The sequence below is a fragment of the Zootoca vivipara genome, chromosome 3 (assembly GCF_965207765.1).
Source record: "Zootoca vivipara chromosome 3, rZooViv2.hap1.1, whole genome shotgun sequence".
NCBI classification, from domain to species: Eukaryota; Metazoa; Chordata; class Lepidosauria; order Squamata; family Lacertidae; genus Zootoca; species Zootoca vivipara.
Genome location: NC_142586.1, coordinates 102,639,571 through 102,665,158, shown reverse-complemented (window position 1 = coordinate 102,665,158; position 25,588 = coordinate 102,639,571). Strand labels below are relative to the sequence as shown.

The window sequence follows — 25,588 nt, the reverse complement described above, 5'->3', positions numbered from 1 at the left end:
ATCACGGCGGGGTGGAGCCAAGATGGAAGAGGAGCCGCTGCCGGAGGGGGAGAGGCTGCCTCGGTCTTCCCAGAAGGCGTTTCCTCCTCCTCCTCCTCCTCCTCCTCCTCCTCCAGAGATAGGCGTGCGCCTCTCTGCAAGCGGCAGCGGCAGTGAAAGTTCGGGCTTGTGAGAACGCCTCCTCCGCAGGGACGACCATGGCCCGCCGGGGATCGCCGGAGGGACCTGGGGACCGCTCGGCCGCTTCTTTTTGATCCGGCGCTGCTGCCGCTTGCTGCTGCTGCCTTCGGCGCCTTCCTCGCGAGTATGTAGGAAGGGCTGCAGAGGCTTCCAGGAAATGCTCGGGAGTCCAGCGCTCGAAGAAGGGAAGGTGCCGGGGCTCTGATCCAAGGAAGGCGCGCGCCCGTATCCCACCCCCGGCCACCACCCCCCGGTGCCGCCGGAACCGGAGTCAGACCTGGCGGCAAGCCTCCTTCGCTGCGTCCGCTTGGTTTCGCCGCCGCCGCCCCTAACTCGTTTTTGAGCCTGGCAGGGTGGATACGTCTCCTGCAATGCCGGTTTAGATGGTTTTTATTTTGAGGGGGCTAAGAGACGGCGGGGTCCCCACGCCTTTTTAATCAATGGGTCAAAGGCTTGCTCTTTGATCCGGCCAGGTGGGGCGGGGGAGTGGCGGCGCGTTTTGAGCCTCTATTTATTTATTTATGGTTCATTTTTAAATATACACACATATATACAGTACATATATAAAGATGTACACGTTTGTGGCACGGGATGAGAACAGCAGCGTCTACGCGGAAGTCTCCAAAATCCTGCTTTCCACCGGACAATGGAAGAGGCTGAAAAGGGACAACCCCAGGTTTAATCTCATGCTGGGGGAGAGGAACAGGCTGCCATTTGGGAGACTAGGTAAGCGAGTAATGGGGCCGACAGTCATCCGGGCAAACGAGCTGGGTTTGGGTTTTTTTTTTTTTTTGCGCTCTCGAGCATCAGGTTTCCGCGCAACGCTCCTAAAGATGCGCTTGGTTGTATGAATGGGCATGCGGGGGAGGCAGCCGGCGCCGGGTTTCCTCCCCCTAGACCTGCTTCTTGTGTATGCAACTGCTTAAGTTTGGGTGCACAAGGGGAGGGGCGTGAGAGAGAGTGAAGGAGAGGGTCTGTCTGGCTCGTGGCGCATATAACTAGATTTGGGTGTTGATTACTGCAACCAGGGAGTGACTGGCAAGTGGGGATTTGCTTTTTCGGGAGGGGGGGCGGGCGGGCGGGCGGGGTTGGAGGACAGAAAGTAGCCGGATTAAACCATACACTGTACTGGCACAACGTCATAAAATTGGCATCCCTTGTACCTTAACCTGATATATTTGTTATCAGTGTTTTTTTAATGAACCAAAGGATTGTGGCAATTGTGAAACTTAATTTGAACTGGGGTGCTCCTCTTGGTAACCATAATGATGCATTTGGTTGGGTCTCAATCACAACATAATGCTGGGAATCACATTTGTATAGGGATACTTAGATTTACGCCCCATTCCCAAAGGAACCACAGGAGAGCAAACTTATATGGCAGCCAGTCCCTTATTAGGTACTGATATGTCATTTTTGCTTTTTCATATTAGACGGTGGTTAGAAGCAACCACAGATTTCCAGCAAGCTGCCCTTTGGCAGGCTTTGTCTTATGCTGACCAATATTTTTTTAAAGACTGCTGGAAATCCAGGTGTTCAACAAAAGTGTTGTGCGTGTGTCATTGTAAGATAAAAGTAACAAAAGTGCCCTTTTTTTGAAGTGACATGGGGAAGACTTCCTAAGTTGGGAATAGTTTTTGGGAAATACTGTAGTAATTATGGTGTGCACAAAAGACTGATGAATCTATATGTTTAATTCAAAGACCCAAACACTTGGCAAAAAGAGTTAAGTTCACTAACCTCCTCTATCTGAGTTCTTCATGGTTACTGGTTGACTAACTTTAAAGCTGGTCCACATTGAAAGCTGATCCACAGACCTCTGGGTATAGGGTGGTATATTAATTCTAATAATAATAATAATAATAATAATAAGAAGAAGAAGAAGAAGAAGAAGAAGAATTTATATACCACCCTATACCCAGAGGTCTGTGGATCAGCTTTCAATGTGGATAAGCTTTAAATAATAATAATTATTATTATTTATGTGAATTATTATTATTATTTATGTGAACAAAAACGAATGACACTGCAAATTTCCATGCTGCCTCTTAATTTTGTGCAATAGTCTTATTTTCTTCAGTGGGGTTATTTTTAAAATGCCATTTGCGGACTCTTGTGAGTCAGGCTGACAAGACATTTGAGCCTGTTCAGACAAGAGAGAATAATGTGCTTTGGGAACAGGTGGCTTCTCCGAGAAATGGATTCCTGGGAGGAGAGGATAGCAATAGGGGGATGTAGGAATAGTGGAGACAACCCCAGAGAGAACTGTATTCCAAAACACCTGGAAGGCACATGGCGAAGGTCAGGATGAGCTTCATTGGTTGACTTTGGGGCAGGATGAGCTTTGGGAGGATGGAATAAGTCCTGGAATAAAAATAAAATAAAAAAAGCATAGAGCGCTTTGTACTTGGGAAGAATTGCAGAGATGGCTAGCTCGTAACAGCATTGGAAAGTGCATCAAGGATTCTAGTAGGCCTGAAGCTAAGCATGAGTCAGTAGCTAAAACAGCTGAGTCAGGAGCAAGTTCCATAGTTTGACTATTCGCTGCACAAAGAGGTACAGTACTTTCCTAAATCTTCCAACATTCATTCAGCTTCCTTGGGTGCCCACAAAGTCCTACCGGTAGTGTTATGAGAGAGGGAGGGGAAAAAATTCCCTGCCCACTTTCTCCATGCCATGCAGAATTTTATAACCCTCTTTCTTTTCTCCGAACTAAAAATTCCCAAATGCTGCAACTTTCCCTAACAGAGGAGTCTCTCCATCCCTTTGATCATTTTGGTGGCCCTTTCCTGAACCTTTTTACCAACTCTGCAATATCCTTGCCAGAAAGGGGATTTCAGCTAAGTATTAGGAAGAACCTCTTGATGCTGCATGCCATTTGATAATGGAACAAGGTGGGTGACTTTGCTCTCATTAGAAGGTTTTAAGCAGAAGCTGGATGGTTCCCCTTTAGGGATGTTGGGTTGCTAGCACCAGATGGTTGGATTGGTGAACTTGGTGGGTTCTTTCGACTCCTATGATTCTGTTAATCTCAGGTTTTTCAGAAAATCAAACTAGGAAAGAAGAGTCCCAGCCTTCTGCCACCCTACAAGGTAGAAGATCACACACTAAGCTGTGTGTTTCTTTCTGAGATAAATGGACAATCATAATGATAAACAGGCCTATGCATGTCTACTCAATGGGATTATTCCGAAGTAAGTGCATATAGGATTGGGTACATTCATGGGTACATGAACAGGGTCATTATTTAAGCAAACCAAACAAATCCATATGTTCCATCTGCAGACAGATCCTACGGAAATGTAAACGTCATGGAAACTAGCCTTGAGGGGGAGTGTGACAGTAGGACAGGCTCTGCAGTTGCTCTGCTCCCAGCATACGGAAGTCCTTCTCCAAGGTTATGAGTTCCATGCTTTGCCATTTCATCTCCTGTGTGGATCATGAATCTCAGTACAGTAATTGTTTTAACTGATGCATGAGTAGAATCATAGAGTTGGAAGAGACCACAAGGGCCATCCAGTCCAACCCCCCGCCAAGCAGGAAACACCATCAAAGCATTCTTGACATATGGCTGTCAAGCCTCCACTTAAAGACCTCCAAAGAAGGAGACTCCACCACACTCCTTGGTAGCAAATTCCACTGCCGAACAGCTCTTACTGTCAGGAAGTTCTTCCTAATGTTTAGGTGGAATCTTCTTTCTTGTAGTTTGAATCCATTGCTCCATGTCTACTTCTCTGGAGCAGCAGAAAAAAACCTTTCTCCCTCCTCTATATGACATCCTTTTATACATTTGAACATGGCTATCATATCACCCCTTAACCTTCTCTTCTCCAGGCTAAACATACCCATCTCCCTAAGCCGTTCCTGATAAGGCATTGTTTCCAAGCCTTTGACCATTTTGGTTGCCCTCTTCTGGACACATTCCAGCTTGTCAGTATCCTTCTTGAACTGTGGTGCCCAGAACTGGACACAGTACTCCAGGTGAGGTCTGACCAGAGCAGAATACAGTGGTACTATTACTTCCCTTGATCTAGACGTTATACTCCTATTGATGCAGCCCAGAATTACATTGGCTTTTTTAGCTGCTGCATCACACTGTTGACTCTGTCAAGTTTGTGGTCTACCAGGACTCCTAGATCCTTTTCACATGTACTGCTCTCAAGCCAGGTGTCACCCATCCTGTATTTGTGCCTTTCATTTTTTTTGCCCAAGTGTAGTACTTTACATTTCTCCTTGTTAAAATTCATCTTGTTTGCTTTGGCCCAGTTGTCTAATCTGTTAAGGTCATTTTGAAGTGTGATTCTGTCCTCTGGGGTATTAGCCACCCCTCCCAATTTGGTGTCATCTGCAAACTTGATCGGGATGCCCTCAAGCCCATCATCCAAGTCATTGATGAAGATGTTGAATAAGGCTGGGCCCAAGACAGAACCCTGTGGCATCCCACTAGTCACTACTCTCCAGGATGAGAAGGAGCCATTGATGAGCACCCTTTGGTTCCGGTCAGTCAGCCAGTTACAAATCCACTGAATGGTAATATTGTCTAGCCCGCATTTTACCAGCTTCTTTACAAGAATATTGTGGGGCACCTTGTCAAAGGCCGAAGAGTAGTAATACACTGGTACCTCTACTTACGAATAACTCTACTTAAGAATGTTTCTACTTACGAATGGAGCTCCGTCCGCCATCTTGGATGCGGTTTAGGTAGGATTTTTTTCTACTTACGAATTTTTAGATAGGGTTGCTTCTACTTACGAATTTTTTCTCCCAATGCATTCCTATGGGATTTGACTTACACTTTTTTTCTACTTACGAATGTGTGTTCGGAACGCATTAAATTCGTAAGTAGAGGTACCACTGTAGCCAGGTTCAGCTGCTCTAGATAGGTGACATACCAGCAGCTGCACCAACTCAAAGAGAACCCATAAGCTAGGACCAACTCAAGGAGTTCCCTATCCAAGTTGGGTTGTACCTCTCCATCTAGATTGATGACATGTACACACACATGGTACCTCCGTCTTGGTCTGCATGAAGGACAGTTTCAGAGCTCGGGACAGCTAATGGAGGATATTCTCATAACTCGCCTCGTGTGGCCTTCTAACTGGAAGGAAAGAAGCATGTTTTGTCCTGTTTGTGGATTGGACACCTCTGCAAAACTACAACTGCTTTTGTGCTAGGATTCAAAAGCATTACTGATGGAATGATTACAAACAAAATGCAAAGTCAGAATAGCTGGCTAGGCAGCAGGACTGGTGAGCAACAATTCAGACAAAGGCAGTTGGGACTGATTGATAATGGAACATGAGTCAGCAATTAAGGATGGTTGCATAAATGCTAATGGACTGCATTAGCAGAAAGCTTCATGTCCAAATTTCAGGAACCAATGCTGATTTTCTTGGCTCTGATGAGTTCTCAGCTGATGCACTCTGTAAAGCTCTGGATACCACAATTATAAACAAATCTGCCTTGTAGCCTTGGGACTTTTCCCAGCCCAAATCCTGTTCCAACAGGGCTACATTGTGGCCTTGTGTAAAATAAAGAGGGTGAGGCAGGGTCAGGCTATTCTTGCTAGCTCCATTTTGTTTTTAAAAGAAGCAAGTTGTGTGCTTCGCAGCATAGAAGGGCAGACTGGGTTAAAATAATGAAGAAAGTACAGTATAGCTATATTTTCAAGTGGGAGTTTGCAGGCAAAGCAATAAACCTGACTCCTGGAAGGCGCTTAACATGGAGCTGCTCTTGAAGACAGCTTGGAAGCTGCTGCTGCTGGAACAGAATGTGGTAGCATAGCTTTTGACAAGAGGAAACTACAGGGATTGCTTAACACCAGCCTTGTGCCAACCTCATTGTTGTTAGTTTGTCTCCAGGCCACATTAATGGAGTGCGCTTTCCCTAAATGCCCTGGGTGTTTTCGTTGGATTTATCTTAATGAGTTGTAGGTGTCCCTGCGCATGTGCCTTTGCCACTGCAGCATTAAAATTGTGCTAACAGAACATGCAATTCAGGTTGTTATGATTCTCAGCTGCTCTGAAGGCCATATGGCAGAACGCGACCTATGAACTTGAGAGCTATTTATATTTAAGGGTTGGCGCTGTGGTCTAAACCACAGAGCCTAGGGCTTGCCGATCGGAAGGTCGCTGGTTGGAATCCCTGCAACGGGGTGAGCTCCCGTTGCTCTGTCCCAGCTCCTGCCAACCTAGCAGTTCGAAAGCACGTCGGTGCAAGTACAGTCATACCTCGGTTTAAGTACGCCTGGGTTTGAGTACTTTCAGTTTAAGTACTCCGCGGACCCGTCTGGAACGGATTAATCCACTTTCCATTACTTTCAATGGGAAAGTTCGCTTCAGGTTAAGTACACTTCAGGTTAAGTACAGACTTCCAGGACCAATTACACTCATACTTCGGGTTAAGTACGCTTCAGGTTGAGTACTCCGCGGACCCGTCTGGAATGGATTAATCCACTTTCCATTACTTTAAATGGGAAAGTTTGCTTCAGGTTAAGTACGCTTCAGTTTAAGTACTCTGTGGACCTCCTAGAACAGATTAATCCACTTTCAATTGCTTTCAATGGGAAAGTTCGCTTCAGGTTAAGTACAGACTTCCGGAACCAATTGTGTACTTAAACCGAGGTACCACTGTAGATAAATAGGTACCGCTGCGGCAGGAAGGTAAATGGTGTTTCCATGTGCTGTGGTTTCCATCAGAGTTTTCTGTTGCGCCAGAAGCGGTTTAGTCATGCTCACCACATAACCCAGAAAGCTGTCTGTGGACAAACGCCGGCTCCCTCGGTCTGAAAGCGAGATGAGCGCCGCAACCCCATAGTTGCCTTTGACTGGACTTAGCCATCCAGGAGTCCTTTACCTTTACCTTTTTACCTTTATATTTAAACATTGCATTAAGTGATTGCATGAATATGCCACAATTTAAGAAGGATGTTGACAAGCTGGAGCGTATGCAGAGGAGGTCAAGCAAGATGATCAAGGGTCTTCATTTCATATGTTAGCACATTCCTTTTACTCATATTTTCAGCAGTAAACAATACTATTTTTTTAAAAAAATGGTTTAATCACTTTCCTTTGCTGAACCCCTTCTGTTTGAAATTTGCACCAGTATGGTCTATAAAGGATCTCCAACAGGGATGTATGATTGATTGGCATAATAATATTAAAATTGCTGTCCCTCCCCTTCCCCCCATTTCATCTTTTGATCTTAGTTGCATGTATCAGAGTGGTTGTTTTTATTTTTAGCCATGCTCAGATTTATTCCTTGAGCCTGAGGGTATAGAATCACCGCCTCACAGATGTTGTCAGGCTCCAATTCCCATCAGCCCCAGATTATAACAAGGGTTGCCTTGAAAAATCTGTCTTTAAATTCAACTCTGTGCAAGGCCATATGCCAAGATGCATGATTAAGCCGTATGAATGAAACTAATCTTCGGCAGATCGTGCAGGAGCAAGAACGGCAGGTGACACAGCAAGTGAAGAGAGAGTAATCAAATCCGGATGGAAGTTCTGCAGAATTTCAAGGGAATCATCTCAGGCTTAGATAAGCAGCGGAATCTGTAAATCTCTATGGAACACGAAGTTCAACTTGGATGTAATTAGAGAGAGAGAATGAATTATTAATATGGTTAAGGGATATTCGTCCCCACCTAGGACTGCTTTACCCTATATCAGAGGTTGAAATACAACATGCTATCCTGGGATAAGAAAGCAACCCGAGGCATCCGGACGGTCAGGAAAATAGGGTACCATATGTTTCTCCAACAGATGTGGGGAGATGTAGTATTCTTATTGTTCTATTATTAAATTTCTACACCGCCCTTCATCCAAGGATCACAGGGTGGTTTGCAAAATAAAAACACAAAAATACATACTATAGTAACAAACAAAAACTATCCTTGAGCTCAAGTGATGGTAATGGATCCATTATTATTATTATTATTATTATTATTATTATTATTATTATTATTATTATTTCTATACTGCTCTTTATCTGAAGATCACAGGGCAATTTACAATAGGTACCCCCAGTAGCAGTAACTACTTTCCACTAGCAGGTCCTCGATCTTATTTGGATAGAGCTTCAGTTTGTTAAATCATAGAATCATAGATTGTAGAGTTGCAAGGGAACCTGCGGATCATCTCGTCCAATCCCCTGCAATGCAGGAACATGCAGCTATCCCATACAGGGATCGAATCTGTGACCTTGGCATTACCAGCAACATGCTCTACCCAACTGAGCTACCCACGTCTCTCATTCAGTCCATCACTGAGCCAAGACACTGGTCCAGCACTTCCAATGCCTCACCTGCAGGTGTAAAGGAGAAATACAGCTGTGTGTCATCAGCCTATTGCTGGCAACGTACTCCAAAACTCCAGATGACCTCACTCAGCAGTTTCATGTAGATGTTAAACGGCATCTTAAAATGAACTTTGTGTCCCCCTAGCGATCTGAGATTCTCCTGCTTGTCTAGCCTGAGATCATTCCCTTGCAAGTCTGCAGAATTGCATCCGGATTTTGTTACTCTCGTCACTTGCTGCGTCATCTGCTTTATCTGCTCCTTCACGATTTGTCCAAGTTTAGTTCTACCCTAACAGTTTAATAACCCATGTTGACATCTGGCCTCTTGCAGAGCTAAATCCAAAGGCAGATTTCGCAGAAACCCTTGTTAAGATCCGCCTCTCCTTCGGCAATTAAAAACACTTGGATAACTACTGTGTGGGCTCAGTGGCGTATTTTTCATTTTGTTCCTTGTTTTAAGCACCAGCACTTGAGCTCTGTCAATGCCCCCATTGTTGCCATTAAAAAGAGCTTTCTGATCGCCCTTCACCACCATCTGTGGGGAGGAAAGCCAAGATCTCCGTTGAATCTCCTTTGTCAATGGTCTTTGATACAATTTTCAACGTGGTTACATTTGATGAGGGAGGCTAGCGTTTTCAGAACATTTTCCTATTCCTGCCTCACTTTCGCAAGCATTCCCCACTTGGAATTGTTCTTATAGGTTCTTATATTTCAACAAACGTCGTCAAACCTTGGTGTGGCTAAGCCTGGTTCTAATGCCAAATGTGCTGTGCAGTGCGCCCTGCAAAAATATCGCTCAAGAACCTTGACCAATTCATCGAGAAGCTATTATGATGCTAGCCTCATGCATTACACATGGGAAGCCCAGTGAAAGTTCGCCCGAGGTCAGTTGAAAAGCTACATTCATGCAGTTTGACACTTCGGGACAATTCACACCAACTCTCACTCCTTCCTCTGTTTCCTGCACCTTAAAAAACAAAAGCAAAACTTTTTTTCTTTTTAAATATGCTCAAATGTGATCTTGTTGCATTGCTAGATGTTTCCAATGCGCATTTGCATAACGTAGGCACACAGTGTCAGCCTATTTGTCCGTCTAGCTCAGTAATGTTATTCTCGCAGCAGTTCTCCAGGGAGCTGGAGCGGAGAAAGGTCTTCCGTGTCACCTGCTACCCGATTCTTCCTTTGTTTGTTTCGAGGTGCCAGGATTTCAATTTGGGGCTTGTTTCTGCACGCAGAGCATGTACTCTACCACTGCTGAGTTACGGCTCTTCCCATCCTATAAGGCCCCATCCGTACCATACATTTAAAGCGCTACTGTCCACGCTAGCAAGGTTATGCTTAAAATTCTACAAGGCAGGCTTAAGCAGTATGTGGACTGAGAACTCCCAGAAGTGCAAGCTGGGTTTCAAAGGGGCAGAGGAACCAGAGACCAAATTGCAAACATGCGCTGGATTATGGAGAAAGCTAGAGAGTTCCAGAAAAAACCATCTACTTCTGCTTCATTATGGGTCCCCTACTACTGTGAGGGGACCTGTAAGCTTTCGCAGGAATCTCTGGGCGAGGCCATGACTCACTGAAGAGGAATGATTCTGCTTTAAATGTATAGTGCAGATGGAGCCTAAGTCACGGTAGAGAAGAAGTCAGGGTGGGTGTCTCTTTTCCAGCTCCTCATTATTCCAAACTGAAGTTCTGCTCACTACACACCATACAGAAAATTATTTAAATTATTACCGTAAATTATTATTATTACATTTCCACATCACTTTGTGAATCTTTATTTAACGTTCCCATAAAAATTCATCAGTTCGTTTTTTAAAAAAATCATCAGCTAATTTCTCTTAATGAACACATTTAATGATTCAATTTTGCCCAAGACAGACATTTCTACAAAGCAGTTTTAGCCTAATAGAATGCATTTTGTATGTTGGTGGAAATAACATACAAAATGCATTATATATGGAGAAAGAATTGTTATGCACACTTTCCCATAGTATGTTTGTTTCTGTTGTCATCTTCTTTGGCGATCGCTCGTAGTTGAGTAAGATTGTCTTCCATGAATGTGGTCTTGACAGTGAGTCCGTAAGTGACCGTAGAGGCCAATTCTGAATCCACACATCCTTCCACAGTGGGGACATAGGTTTCTAGGTGGGATTTGATCATGGTGAGGTTTTGCCAAACGTGCCTTCCTCTTAGCTCATTTCTCCCTTTCACCCCGAGTTCATGCTTCTTCAAAGTCCTTGATGCCTTCTGTAAAGGCTGTGCTCCAATTGGAGCCCTCGTGTTTGTTTCTGCATACATTGCTCAGCTGGTGAACTTCATTGCAAAATTCACTGAAGAGTGAATTTCAAAAATTGGCTGTATTTCAGTTCTCTTATTGCTTTGGAAAGTGCAAATTATGTAGGTTTGCCTTTCAGTGTGAACTGAATCTACGTTCTCCCTCATCTCTAGGCAAAAGGTAGACCGCTGGGTGATTTGTAGTAAACGGGAAAACCCTGCCTTCCAAAAATTTAACAATACCAGCAAAAATTACTGCCCAGCTACCCTCAATTGAACTGCTGAACAGAAGAAAGCATGGGAATGGATTTCTATGTGAAGAAAGAACTGGCCTGCGTTCAGTTCTGAAACTCAGAACCGATTCTTGAGCTCTGAATTCTTTAATTCTGAATATCTTTTGCACCAGGGTCTGCTTAGCAAATCTTCGGGCTCTAGTACTATATAAAAGAAAGTAGATCCCGCAAGCCTGACGTCTGCTGACCCTTGCTGTGTAGGTCTAGAAACGACTTAAGCTGCTTACGTCTCACAGAAGGCAATGGGATTTAAGCAGTCTGTCTGGGAAATTGCAGCCTTTTTATTATCAGATGTTGGGATGCCCAAATTTCTCCTTGCATATGCCCAAATTGGCTTCTTCATAAATGTGAGCATTGTACACAGTAGTGCATCTCTTATTGTCTGTATCTGTGTTCATTATTCCTAGCTCATACACTGGCTGCACTTTGACCTTATATTGTTATGCGAATGAGCCAGGATTAAGTCTTGCCCCCATACGCTCCCTGTCAGTGGCAGAGCTTCATGCACCGGGGGCGGGGCTTGCGCCCGTTCTGGACGCGGGTTGCACCTCCCGGAGGGGTGGGACACACGTTCCGGGAGCGGGGCACACATTCCAGGGCTGTGGCGCGTCTCCCGGAGGGCCGTGGCACACGTTCTGGGGGCGTGGTGTGGTGCGCCTCCCCGGGGGCACGGCGTGCCTCCCGGAGGGGTGTGGCACACATTCTGGGGGTGGGAAGCGCCTCCCAGAGGGCCGTGGTTGCGTTCCGGGGCGTGGCACGCCTCCTGGACGGGCATGACATGTGTTCCGGGGGCGGGGTGTGCGTTTTGGGGGCAGGACGGGTGCCCACAATGGCGCCCCTTGGAGCCTGCCGCTCGGGGCGGCCCACCCCTACCGCCCCTACCTTCCTACACCCTTGCTCCGTTTCCTCCTCCAGCTCTGTTTTTAACTAACCACAGTTTAGCATCAAGTCTGAACACAGAAGCTTTACTTGAATGAGCCAACTTCAAACCTTGGTTTATTCAGCTGGCTTGTTTCAATACACTGTGGCAATATTAACCCAAATTTAGGGCAACTGTCTACGCCTGGCTCACCTGACTTATCATTTGCCTACCTCCAGATCTACACCACGCCAAATTGTATACACCTCTATTCCCTTCCCCTCCCCTGCACCTTTTTCAAAACTAAAAAGCTCTAAATGTTGTAACCTTTCTTCATAAGGGAGTTGTTCCAACCCCTTGACCATTTTGTTCTCCCACTTCTGAACTACTACTTCACACTGAAAGCTGGGTGGGAGTGGGGGGATGAATCACACTTGTGAATGCTCCCTGTGTAAAATATTCCCTGCAAATATAAATCTAGCACACTGCAGGGAGAGGTTCTAGGCCAGTCTGATCCCTTCTGAGCTACTTTTCTACTTGCAGGAGTTTTGTGGGTTGTTCCCCTCCTGAGAAACATTCAAAATTTTAACTGGAATGTATTTATTGAGACCCGCTTGCAATTAGAAATGTTATATAATCACCTCCACCTTCTGCATGTGTACCTGAGACTTCAGTCTTCATGGATTTGTAAAGAGATAAAAACCCTACCTTCTAAGCCGCACAATGATGGGGTGAGGGAGCTTTCTGTTCTTCCCACAATGACTGCTTATACCTCTTCAGGAAGGTGTCATTTCTGATTTGGTGCTAACTGCAGTTAAAATCCTGCCTTCCAGATGTCTGTTGGACTACAGCTCCCGTCTGGTCCATCCAGCATGAGCAGTGGCCAGGGATTTGTAGTCCAAAACATCCTGTTCGCTACCCCAAATGAAATCAGGAAGAGTCATCACCCTGCCTTTCAGCAATGTGTGTTTAAGTACAAAAAAAAATTGATGTTACAGTGCTACCTTGGTTGTCAAACTTAATCTGTTCTGGGAGTCCATTCGAGTCCTGGAACCGTTTGAAAACCAAGGCGTGGCTTCCGATTGGCTGCAGGAGCTTCCTGCAGCCAATCGGAAGCCACGTCGGCTTCCGAAAATCGTTCGCAAACTGGAACACTCATTTCTGGGTTTGTGACGTTCGGGAGCTGATTTGTTTGGGAGCCAAGCCGTTCAAGTACCAAGGCACCACTGTATTTCCTTGAGGCTTGGGCACAAGCAAAATTGCTGGGATTTTAAATTTTACTTCCACATTCCACTGAAATACTTTTCCGCCTAAAAAAATAATTGGAGATCATTTGCCTGGATAAATGTTTATCTCTTTTTTAAAAACTCTCTTGTGCGCACACATGTACACTTCCAAATTCAAAAAAAGAAAAGGTTAAGATTTTTAAAAAAACCCTCTCTCTTTCTCTTTTGTAGGTCACGAACCTGGACTTGTGCAGCTGGTGAACTATTATAGAGGAGCTGATAAGCTTTGTCGCAAAGCTTCTTTAGTGAAGTAGGTTTGGCTCTTTATTTTCTTTCCTGTAACCGTGGGTTATAAGGGACCATGTTTTTGTCAATTTTTCTGAAGTTACATGGGAGGGGGCAGTTAAGATGCAGGATACTTGGGGGGGGGAGCACGTGAGGGGAGGGTAGGTAGGAGAAACTTCCGTTGTGCAAGCAAAAGTCCTTGAGCAGGGCTGCTACAGATGTGAATCCTGCCCCGAGGATATTTACACTCTTGACATTTGTATTCTAAAAACAATGTTTATAATCATTGTTCCTTGCTGTATGTTATGGCAGTATATATTGACCCCAGCCAGTTTGAAACACCTGGTGATGCATGCAGAGAATGGTGGCAGGTAGTAGCTCTGGGAGGGAGGCACTTGACATGCAAAATGCAGTGTAAACAACAAAGATTTGTGGCGCCTTAAAGACAATGGTTTGCACCCCGTAATTGTACTGTCAGTGCAAGAATTTTTCTCTTGTGCAGTGGGACTTCCTCCGCCTACGCACCCCCTAAATCTGTTCTGCGTTTCTCCCAAGTCCCATGGAACAGATTCGGGGAAGGGAGGAAAGTCCCATTGTGCAACAAAATCCTTGTGGCTCATAGGACATGAGAGCTGCCATCAACAAATTTATTACCGTGTAAGCTTCCGTGAACTCAAGCTCACTCCATCAGATTCCTCCTCTCCCTTTTTGCTGTTTCCTCCTAATAGCAACAAATCACACCTTTTCCCCTGCAGCAGACCCCACGATTTGCGGTGTGATTTCCATGAAGCCGCCCGACACGCCACTCTGATTCTGTGTGAAAAATGCTTGAGGGCTTGTTTTGATGTGTTCTAAATCACAGAGCCTCTTGGGCATACCTGCCAAGTTCCTTCTTGAAAAATAAGGGATCGGACCGGAAGTAGCAGACCGGAAGTAGCACTGCCGCCATTTTGGAACTGGGCGGAGCATGCTCGGAAGTGACTTTTGATGCTGCTTTGCCCAGTTCCAAAATGGCCGCCACACCAGAAGTCGTGCTGCAGCCATTTTGGAACTGGGCAGAGCAGCATCAAAAGTCGCTTCTGAGCATGCTCCGCCCAGTTCCAAAATGGCTGCCGCGCCCGAATAAACAGGGAAAAAACAAAAATATCTGTTTTTTCGGCTGGGAGCAGCTGGAAAAATGGGGGTTTCCCGGGCAATACAGGAGACTTGGCAGCTATGCCTCTTGGGCTTGCCGATCGGAAGGTTGTCAGTTCAAATCTGCGCAACAGGGTGAGCTCCCGTTGCTCTGTCCCAGCTTCTGCCAGCCTAGCAGCTCGAAAGCACACCAGTGCAAGTAGATAAATAGGTACTGTGCTGTGGGAAGGTAAATGGCATTTCTGTGTGCTCTGGCACATGTCACAGTGTCCCATTGCGCCAGAAGCAGTTTAGTCATACTGGCCACATGACCTGGAAAGCTGTCTGTGGGCAAACGCCCGGCTCCCTCTGCCTGAAAGTGAGATGAGCGCTGCAACCCTATAGTTGCTATTGACTAGACTTAACCACCCAGGGGTCCTTTATCTTTATATAGCGGCATTATGTAGGCCTTTTCATGCTGCCTGTATTTTCATACGGAGATAAGCCTTGAGGCTGTGTGACTCGTTAATTTCAGATGAGCCTTCGTTAAAAACCCTGACCTTTTCTTCTGAAGGCGAAATAAATTACCCGGCGATTCTGCCATGGTTGTATGGCCTTTTCAAAACCCACCTCTTGACCTTTTCCAAAATTATATTCCGCTTGCCCTTTAGTGCTAGAAATCAAGCTGGAATCACTAGAGTGCCTTCTTCTAGCTCCATGTGGTACACAGGCTGAGACCCTACCTGCCTGCAGACTGTCTAGCCAGAGTGGTGCATGCTATAGTTATCTCCCGCTTGGACTACTGCAATGCGCTCTACGTGGGGCTACCTTTGAAGGTGACTCGGAAACTACAACTAATCCAGAATGCAGCAGCTAGACTGGTGACCACATAACACCGGTCTTGAAAGATCTACATTGGCTCCCAGTACGTTTCCGAGCACAATTCAAAGTGTTGGTGCTGACCTTTAAAGCCCTAAACGGCCTCGGTCCAGTATACCTGAAGGAGCTTCTCCACCTCCATCATTCTGCCCGGACACTGAGGTCCAGCACCGAGGGCCTTCTGGCGGTTCCCTCGTTGCGAGAAGCCAAGTTGCAGGGAACTAGGCAGAGGGCCTTCTTGGTGGTGGCGCCTGCCCTGTGGAACGCCCTCCCAACAGATGTCAAAGAGGAAAACAACTACCAGACTTTTAGAAGACATCCGAAGGCAGCCCTGTTCAGGGAGGCTTTTAATGTTTAATAGATTACTGTGTTTTATTTTTCTGTTGGAAGCCGCCCAGAGTGGCTGGGGAAACCCAGCCAGATGGGCGGGGTATAAATAAAATATTATTATTATTATTATTATTATTATTATTATTATTATTATTATTATTATTATTATTCTACAACTGCAGCTCAGTTTAACTCCAGGACCAAAACTGATCTTAATCCTCCTAGATTCCGACCCGAACCACCTCAGTAAAGATGCTCAGCAATTACCCTGCCAGGGTTCGGGAACCTGAAAATTACCTTGCACTCAGTTCTCACCTGTGGCCCTTAGAAGCTGTCAGCGTGTGACAGTGGCCACAACCTGGGAAATGGCTTCAACTGGCCAGCCAAACCAGGTGAGGGTAGCCGATGGGTCTCAAACCCCCGGTGAGTTAGGTGGGTGCATGCGAAGACAGGCTCTGCTGGATTGAGTGGACGAGACCAATAGTGGGTCCAACGGTCAAGAAGGTGGTTTCTGCATGTGCTGTAGAAGGAAGTGAGAGACACAGGGGCTCTTCAACCTGGAAAGGTAGCCCATCTAGGGATATCGTTAGGAGAAGAAAAGGCTAAGGAGTGCCTCCAAATTTTGCAGCAGAGAGATGTTGAAGATAATGACTTTCCTCTTTCAGGAAGCCTTCTAAGTGGAGATCTCCACCCCCCCACCCCCATTCAGTATCTGCATTGGGTATAAATGTGTATGTGTCTATATAAACAGCTTTTAAATATGTCATGCTTTTTAAAGTAAAGGTAAAGGGACCCCTGACCATTAGGTCCAGTCGTGACCGACTCTGGGGTTGCGCGCTCATCTCGCATTATTGGCCGAGGGAGCCGGCGTATAGCTTCCAGGTCATGTGGCCAGCATGACAAAGCCGCTTCTGGCAAACCAGAGCAGCACATGGAATCGCTGTTTACCTTCCCGCTATAGCGGTTCCTATTTATCTACTTGCATTTTGACGTGCTTTCGAACTGCTAGGTTGGCAGGAGCTGGGACCAAGCAACGGGAGCTCACCCCATCACAGGGATTCGAACCGCCGACCTTCTGATCAGCAAGCCCTAGGCTCAGTGGTCTAGCCCACAGCGCCACCTGGGTCCCTTAGTATCTGCATTGGGTATAAATGTGTATGTGTCTATATAAACAGCTTTTAAATATGTCATGCATTTTAATTGTGTTTATATATGCAGTTGCTGTAGTGTGAAATCGCTTTGAGTTGGTTCGTGAGAAAGGTTTCATAAAGGAACTAAACGGTGGTGGTGGTGATTTGAAAGGTCTTTCAACTGCAGCGTTCCCTATGGAGGGGAAAACCCCAACTCCAATTAAATCCTTGTCTCTTTCTTTAGACTAATCAAGACAAGTCCTGAATTAGCAGAATCTTGCACGTGGTTCCCGGAGTCGTATGTGATTTACCCAACTAATCTCAATACTCCAGTGGCGCCAGCGCAGAATGGGACCCATCATTTGATAAACAACCCAAGAACGGATGAAAGGGAAGTTTTCCTGGCATCCTATCAGAAGAGGAAAGAAAGCGGAGAGGGAAGTGTGTGGATAGCCAAATCTTCGGCGGGGGCCAAAGGTTAGCAAAGAGAGTCTCGAATTATTGAGCTATTTATCCAATAGATGCTAGATCAGTGTGACAGCTAAGAGGCTGAGCCGCAAATCCAAAGAGCCACAGACCCACTCATGGTCTTAGTATCTTACAGCAAAGACGTAATATTATGTGCTTTTTTTAAAAAAAAAACTATGTCTCTGTGTGTGTGTGTGTGTGTGTGTGTGATTTTTATTAAGTTTTCTATTTTACAATTTAAAATATTCATTAAACAACCCTAAAGTGCCAGTGACTTCCCCTTTTCCATGGTTCAGTTTGCATATCATAAATCCCTGCATATTTTCCATAAACTAAACCATTCAGTATTCCATTATTACTTCCATCAAAGCATATTTACACTGTTGAATTTATCTTAATGCTGCCAACATTAAAGTGTGCACAGTGCCCCCCCCCATATTCAATAAACATTTTCCAGTTGCCATTCTTCTTTGGCTGGGACCTCGCTCTTTTTCCATTTGGGGGCTGACAAAACACTGGCAGCAGTAGTGGCATACATAAATAGCCTTTTTTTGACACCTGAGAATTTCTATCGGAATTATCCCCAAGCAAAAGGACACTGTTTTGTTTTGTTTTTGAAAAGTACTTTTAACATTGTTTCCCCCAATTCGTTATAAATCATTTCCCAATGCTCTTTTACCCTTTTACAGGTCTACCACATATGAAAGAACGTACCCTCAACCTCATTGCATCTCCAACACTTATCTGATTCAGTCTTATCCTATATAATAAAGTGCAAGTGTCTCTGCGTCCTGTATTCCGTGTGTCCCTGGGTTTGCGCTACTGCGCATGTGCCCCAAGGACACAGGGATTGGACGCAGAGACTTGGAACGCACACACGCTCTCTCCCCACCCCACCTCCACCTACCGTTTCCCTGCGGCCGCCAAACACCTCTCCCGGCCAGACTGAGCGTTGGCGGCGGCGGGGGAGGGGGGAGAGCGTGCGCGTGTGTGCGTCCAGCAAGGACAGGTCCCGGGGTTCGGAGAAGTGCTGCGCAAGTGCTGCTTTCTCCTCCTTCGTTCGAAAGGGCTGCTTTCTCCTCCTTCGTTCCTGTCCCCCTGCCGCCGACAGGAAGGACAGGTCCCGGGAGCACCGGATCGAGGAGCCGGTCTGCAGAGTCAGTGCCCAGCAACGCCGTGCTGGATTGAGGAGGTGATGCTCCGTGCGGCGCTGCTGGGCGCTGACTCTGCAGACCGGTGCCCCGTGCAGTGCTGCTGGGTGCCGACCCGGCAGGCCGCTTCCTTGATCCGGCGGCCTGCCGGGTTGACGCTGATCAGCGCTGCGCGGAGCACCGGATCGAGGAGTCGGTCTGCACTCAGCGCCTGGCAGCGCCGCACGGAGCTGACTAGTACATGTATAAGATGTATAAAAAAGTATATTTCTACCCTGCTTTTTAGCCAAAATGGCTCCCAGAACAGCTTGCAAAGATGAGCAGTAATAACTGCTCTTTCCCACAGGCTTACAATCTAAAAGGGATGGCACACAATGGAACAGGGTTGGAGGGGGATGGGGAAGTCACAGTTCTTTTTATCTTGTCACGTCTTTGTTGAGGGGGAGGCATGTACTTCCTGTCCAACTTTTCCACTTCCATCTTTTCCTCCTGGTTAGGTGAAGGAATTCTGATTTCTTCGGAGGCTACTGAACTTCTGGACTTCATAGATAATCAAGGACAAGTGCATGTGATTCAGAAATACCTTGAGAAGCCTATGCTCTTAGAACCAGGTCATCGCAAATTTGATATTAGGTAAGCTAATCCTTTTCATATTGATATTTCAGCTCAGTAACCTAATGAAGTGAAAGTTGGTTGTGAAAGGCTGGTCATTAAATCTGATTCTTCTGAACTGAAAATTTTCTTAATGGTTTTAAAAAACACCACCTCTCTATTTTTTCCAACTTCCAGAAGCTGGGTGCTAGTGGATCACCAGTATAATATCTACCTCTACAGAGAAGGCGTTCTACGGACCTCTTCAGAACCTTACAATAGTGCTAATTTCCTAGACAAAACCTGCCATTTGACCAATCACTGCATACAGAAGGAATATTCAAAGAACTATGGGAGATATGAAGAAGGGAATGAGATGTTTTTTGAGGAGTTTAATCAGTATCTGATGAGTGCTTTGAACATTACTCTGGAAAACACAATCTTATTGCAAGTCAAAAATATAATAAGGTAAACTGTTCCCTGAGGATTCTTCCAAGACAAAGGTTACCATTATTAATCAATTTATGTTTGATTGATGTTTTACGGATGCTTTTAGAATTAGGGTATTGTGCTAATTTGTTGTACCTTGGATCCCCAAAACCCTGGAACTCGGACGTTTTGGCTCCCAAAAGCTACAAACCCGGAAGTGATTGTTCCGGTTTGTGAATGTTCTTTCGGGACGTCCGACGGGGCTTACACGGCTTCTGATTGGCTGCAGGAGCTTCCTGCAGCCAATCAGAAGCAGCAATTTGGTTTTTGAACATTCCAGAAGTTGAATGGACTTCTGGAACGGATTCCATTCAACTTCCAAGGTACGACTGTACTTTAATGTCACTGTTAGTCCATAGAAGAACACAAGAACTTAAGAAGGGTTTGTTAGATCAGACCAATGGGACAACCTGCCTGCCAATTTTGTGATGGCCCAAGGACATCATCTGATTGAGTCAAACTCAGCCCATGAGGCTGATCCTGCAAAGGAATCTACCCAAAAACGGTTCTTGGATGAAGGGCAGTATAGAAATTTAATAAATAATAATGAAATAATAAAAGCACCTATGGTCTACAGCAGTTTGGCATTTACAAAGCACGTATTTTAATTAATGTTATTTCTCCCTCCTTTTGTATAAAGTCCTGTAGACCATAATTGCTGCCAGTACAATATAGCCAGGGCTGTCTTAGGTGTACCAGGCGCCATGGCGCAATGATCCCTGCGGCGCCCCTCGCGCTCCGCCGGGCAGGGCCAGGCGCAGCGGACAGGGTGCAACAGGCAGGGACGCTGCCAGCTGTGCTCCACCTCTGCCTACTCGGATGAAGCACAATGGCGGCAGCAGCAGCAAAGCTGCCTCTGTCAAGGGAAACCTGGACCTGGACCTGGGCTATCTTCCACCTATACTCCTTCAATTCACAGCGAGCACAGACAGCGCTGCCCCACAATGCTCCACGGCACCTCATTTGCATGCATGTATGAAGGTGTGTGGGTGGAAGGTAGCCCAGGTCCAGGTTCATGTTTCTCCCGACGGAGGCAGCTCCGCTTCCGCTGCTGCCGCCTCGCTTCAGCCACCGCTGCTGGGAAAGGAGCGGAGCGGGCGAGGCGGAGGCCCAGGGCAGCTCCATGTGCCTCCTTGATGCGCCCTCTGCTGGGTGGGCGCCCTGGCGCACGGCGCCAGTAAGCGCAATAGGAAGGATGGCCCTGAATATATCTTTTTTCTTTATGGCTGACAGTCCCAGCAACGGATGTTAGTATGCATTATTTGGTGTTTGTTAAAATTGGGGTGGTTTTAGCATATACAGTGTGACAAAGATTTGCCGCTGTGTTCAGACTGTTGTTGTTTTATTTTTGATTTTGCTGTTCTGTAATCATTGTGTGTTATATGTTTAATAATAATAATAATAATAATAGATTCCCTGACCCTAGTGTAGCAAATTAGACTTTTAATGATGGGCCACTGTGAAGAGTGAGTGGATTCTGCCATCCAGGCCAGACTAAAAGCAAATCAATGCTTTCATTTGCTGTCCTAGTCGTGAATACCCAATGGTGGAATAAGCCCATTCAAATGAATGGATATGACTAACTTAGGTGTATTCCTTAATACTGTACTTCCTTCTGGCACCCAGTCAGAGAGGCAGCTGCTTTCTACCTCAGCTTAACAGTTACATGGATAACAACCTAACATAATGATTTTCGGCTGGGGTGCTGAAATCCCAAGGGAGCAGAAAATACTATTTATGTATGTGACCACGGCTGTGCGGATGTTATTGGCCCAGAGATGGAAAGAAGGTAAAGTCCCTACCAGAGAAAAATAGCAGATCAAGTTGATGGATTGCGCTGAAATGGCTAAAATTGCCGGAAGAATCAGAAATCACGATGACCAAAATTTTTAATAAGGAATGGGGAAAATTTATAATTTATCTTAAAAACCATTGTGAACAGTTAAAATTGTTAGTAGGATCGGAATAACACTTGTAGTTTAATTGTGAATCTTGCACACAATGGAGAGGTAAAAGTTTTGGATTATTATAAAAGATGTGGGAGGAAATGATTAACAAAAGGATCCACAAAGGGGAGGAGGGAATTTCATGAGATTCTTTGGGATCTTGTTTCCATGTTGAATATGTGACTGTGAAATTTTAATCTGGAAAACCAAATAAATAAATTTATAAATAATAATAATAATAATAATAATAATGTTTTGGGCTGATATTAGGTGTACTCTGTCCTTTTTTCCGCAGAAGCTGCCTTATGTGTATAGAACCCGCTATCAGCACCAAACACCTTCACTACCAGAGTTTCCAGCTCTTTGGCTTCGATTTCATGGTGGATGAAGACTTGAAGGTCTGGCTGATCGAAGTGAATGGTGCCCCTGCGTGTGCCCAGTAAGTTCTTGTCGCATGCTGGCATGCTTTCCCCGCATGTGGGTGAGCTGTGTCGCAATATAGAATACCCTGTAAATTCCAGACCCTTGCTGTTTTGCATTTTTTGTGGGGAGATGGCAGTCGTGAACACACGAGCATTTCTCCTTCCCCCTGTAAAGCTGCTGTACAGTATTTTTCGCTCCATAGGACGCACCTTTTCCCTCCTAAAAAGGAAGGGAAAATGTCTGTGTGTCTAATGGAGCGAAGGCCCACTCGCAAGAGCAGGCTTGGTAGCTGCCGTTGGGAGAGGCGCAGCGCAGCCTTTTGGGGCGCTGATCCCACCACCATCTCTTGCAAGACCAGGCTTGGTAGCCGCGGTTGCCCCTGCAAGAGGAACCCCAGCAGACCTTAATATTTGGAAATTAAATTGCCAAAGATATCAGCTGGTGCATGGAAAATGTTGTGCCACTGTTGCTTCGCCAGATACTACATTTGCATCCGTGCAAAATGACACCAGAAGGGAAAGTGCGCTAGCGGTTAAAAAAACAGGTGTCTTATTGCATTCCTAGACCCTTGGCCAGCTGTGTGCTTAATATCCTTATGAGGGTGGCAGCGGCCTGTATTCATGAGGGATCTTAGCTACGATTCAGATTCCTGTTTCTCCCGGCTCCACAATATCAAAGGAGAAAGCCTGTTTGTCTTCCGGCAGTAATGCTGAGGATTTATTTTGAGCCTTTGTTTAGGTTGAGACAAGTTATAAATAAATATTTTTAGTGATGACATGACATTTCAACATTACGATGCAAACTGGCCCCTCAAACCCACAATATTCTTTCTAATCCCCCTCACATCTGCTTTTGTTAGCCACACTGATGACAGAACATCATTAATTTCAGTTTTAGAGTGATTTTTTAAAAAGGGGTTGGGTGGGGTTAGATAAAAGGGGGTTCAGTTGTCCCTTGCCAAGAGAGGAAATGGTACGAAATCTGATGTTCTGAAAAATGTAACTGCTTTACGGTGCTATTCTGGTCATGTTTACTCCTATGTCCCATTTTGTTCAGGGGAGCTTACTCTCAGGTACGGTGGTACCTGAGTTTCAGTTTTGATCAGGTATCGGAAGTTTCAGTTTTCGAACGCCAAAAACCTGGAAGTAAATGCTTCCGTTTTCAAACACGCCTCAGAAGTCAAACGGCTTCTGCTGAGGTTTTTTTTCCAACTTTCTCAATTGAATTTGCAGGCCGCCCTTTGCACCTCGGTTTTCGAATGTTTCGGAAATCAAACGGTCTTCCGGAACGGATTACGTTCGAAAACCAAAGTACCACTGTACATACACTATGTTCAGTCAACACTTGGTTTCTCCCCCCCCCCCACTTTAAATTTCTAATTCAAACCCCTCTCTTTTCATTTTTGATTTTTTAGGAAACTTTATGCAGAGCTATGCCAAGGTATAGTGGATGTAGCCATCTCTAGTGTCTTTCCTCTTTGTGACACTCCACAGAAGCAGAGCCAGGAACCAATATTTATTAAGTTGTGATGATGATCACATTAAAAAAAAAAACACCCGTCCACCCAAAACACATGGGAGAACTGCCCCCTATGGATTTTGGGGGGGCAAAGAGGAAGCTTGGATCGATCATTTCACTTGCTCACCAGGCTGAAAGCAGAAAGGATACCGAACGATGTCTCGGAAATTTAGAAGGGAAGCCAAGTTTCCAAGAAAAGTCCAAAATGAACCAAAGCTGTCTCATCAATGCTGTGTGTGTGTGTGTGTGTGTTGTTTTGGAACACCTTTGCTTTTGAAAGGATTCCTGCAATGGAAGGAAATTCTGTAGGAGAACAGCGCAACAGTTTTGCTTCAATGTGAGCAAAAACAGGGACGTTTTGTTTTTTACACCCCTCCAATGTAATAAATTATTTTAGCAAAGCATTCTTCCAGGGATTCCATGGCTTGGGGGTTTTGTCAACTTGACATACTGTTATGTGGGTATTGTTTTGTTCTGTTCTGTTCTGTTTGTTTCCTTCACCTGCTGCAGTTCTAGTGCCTTAGCTTTGTTCCCAATAAGTAAGTTATTTTATTCTTACTTTATTCTGTTGCTTTTCTTGTTTCTTTTTTAAAGCTGTGGGGTATAAACTGTTCCTTTAAAAACTGTTATATATGTGTGTGTTGAGTTTAAAAAAACCTGTTGTTGTTTTTTTAAACTGAACATTACAATGTGCAGAAAACTAACCCGAAGGACTGCTATCTCCCTTTAGACTCCCACCCCAATAATGCAGGAGTGGCCATTGTTTGGCCGTCCAGATGGTGCTGGACTACAATTCCCATCATCCTTAGCTGTTGGCCATTCTGATTGGTGCGGATGGGAGTTGGAGTCCAACCTCAGCTGAAAGTTCCGTCATCCCTGTTCTAATACAAGCCGGCGAAACTCGTGACCTAAACAAGTCAGGGCAACCAGCCGTGTTCCTGTGGCTTGGCAGACCCTTGACAATCTCTCTCTGTTTGCAGACCCAGGCAGGCAGCTTTGAAATGAATGGTTTATTAAGACTGCAGTCTTATGTTCACTTACCTGTAAGGCTCGTTGAGACTGATTTCTACGTGAACATGCAAAGGGTTGGGCTGTATGCCTCCGAGAGGTTAGGCAGAGGTTTTGCAGGCCATCCTTAATGTAGTTTCCATCCGTTATTCCTCAGGATCTGGTATTGCTTTTTAAAAAATAGCAAAAATGACACTGAAACGATAGCACGTGTGCCCTAGCCTTAGGACCTTTCCCCCAAAAAATGTTCACATCCTTTAGACTCCAATGCTTTGTGTGTCATTGGCTGCAGAACCCTTTTCACCCCCTTCTGTGTTTTAACTGTTTCCCCCCTTTGACATTTATTCTTTTGGTTAGTTTTATTCATATTTCTTAAAGAAGGGAGATCACTGGAAAGGAACATTGCCATCTTCTTCTGTTGCATTAAAAAACCCCACCCTTTTGCATATCTCTTCATCTTATTCTAATGCTTCTGAGGTCCCAAAATACAGGCCACTGATTCCTTTCCTCTTTGACAGATGTGGCTTGGTTCAGATGTCACAGCCAAACCACGGTTTGGTGGTTGTGAACGGGCTTGAAGTTATTACCGTATTTTTCGTTCCATAAGACACACTTTTTCCTCCTAAAAAGTAAGAGGAAATGTCTGTGTGTCTTATGGAGTGAGTGCATGGTCCCCGGGGCCGAATTGCCCAGGGGCTAAAGGCAGATCCTGCTTTTAAAAAAATAGATAGAAAGAAAGAAAGAAAGAAAGAAAGAAAGAAAGAAAGAAAGAGCTAAAGGCTAACAAGAGGGAATGAGCTGAAAGGAACCAGCTCAGCAGCTGATTGCAAAAGATTGGGGAGGGAGATAAGAGAGCTAGCTCTCTTCCCGGCCCCTCCCGGCCCCTAGGCTTCAGTTGTTGTCTGCAGAGGGAGACATGTGACTGGCTGATTAGACTATCTGTCTGGAAACTGTAGAAATGGGTTTATTTCCTTTCCTAGAGAAGCTGCAGAACTGTGAGTTGAACAGGATTTTTTCCTTTTGCAAGGAAACTCAGCAACTTTGAGCTGATCCTAAAAAATGGAGCTTTCCCCCTTTGCGAAAAAGATGCACAACTCTGAGCTGACCCCCCCCCAAAATGGGGCTTT

The 25,588-nt window shown here is 45.3% G+C and overlaps 1 protein-coding gene across 1 annotated transcript; it reads left to right on the top strand.

Moving 5' to 3' along the window:
* Positions 1–25,240, top strand: TTL (tubulin tyrosine ligase). Its single transcript, XM_035111113.3, has 7 exons — positions 1–906; positions 13,362–13,440; positions 17,112–17,344; positions 18,984–19,119; positions 19,276–19,545; positions 21,808–21,951; positions 23,350–25,240. Exons 1-7 carry the CDS (start codon positions 750–752, stop codon positions 23,462–23,464), a joined length of 1,134 nt encoding a protein of 377 aa, XP_034967004.1. The 5' UTR covers positions 1–749; the 3' UTR covers positions 23,465–25,240.
* The last annotated feature ends 348 nt before the right edge of the window (positions 25,241–25,588 follow it).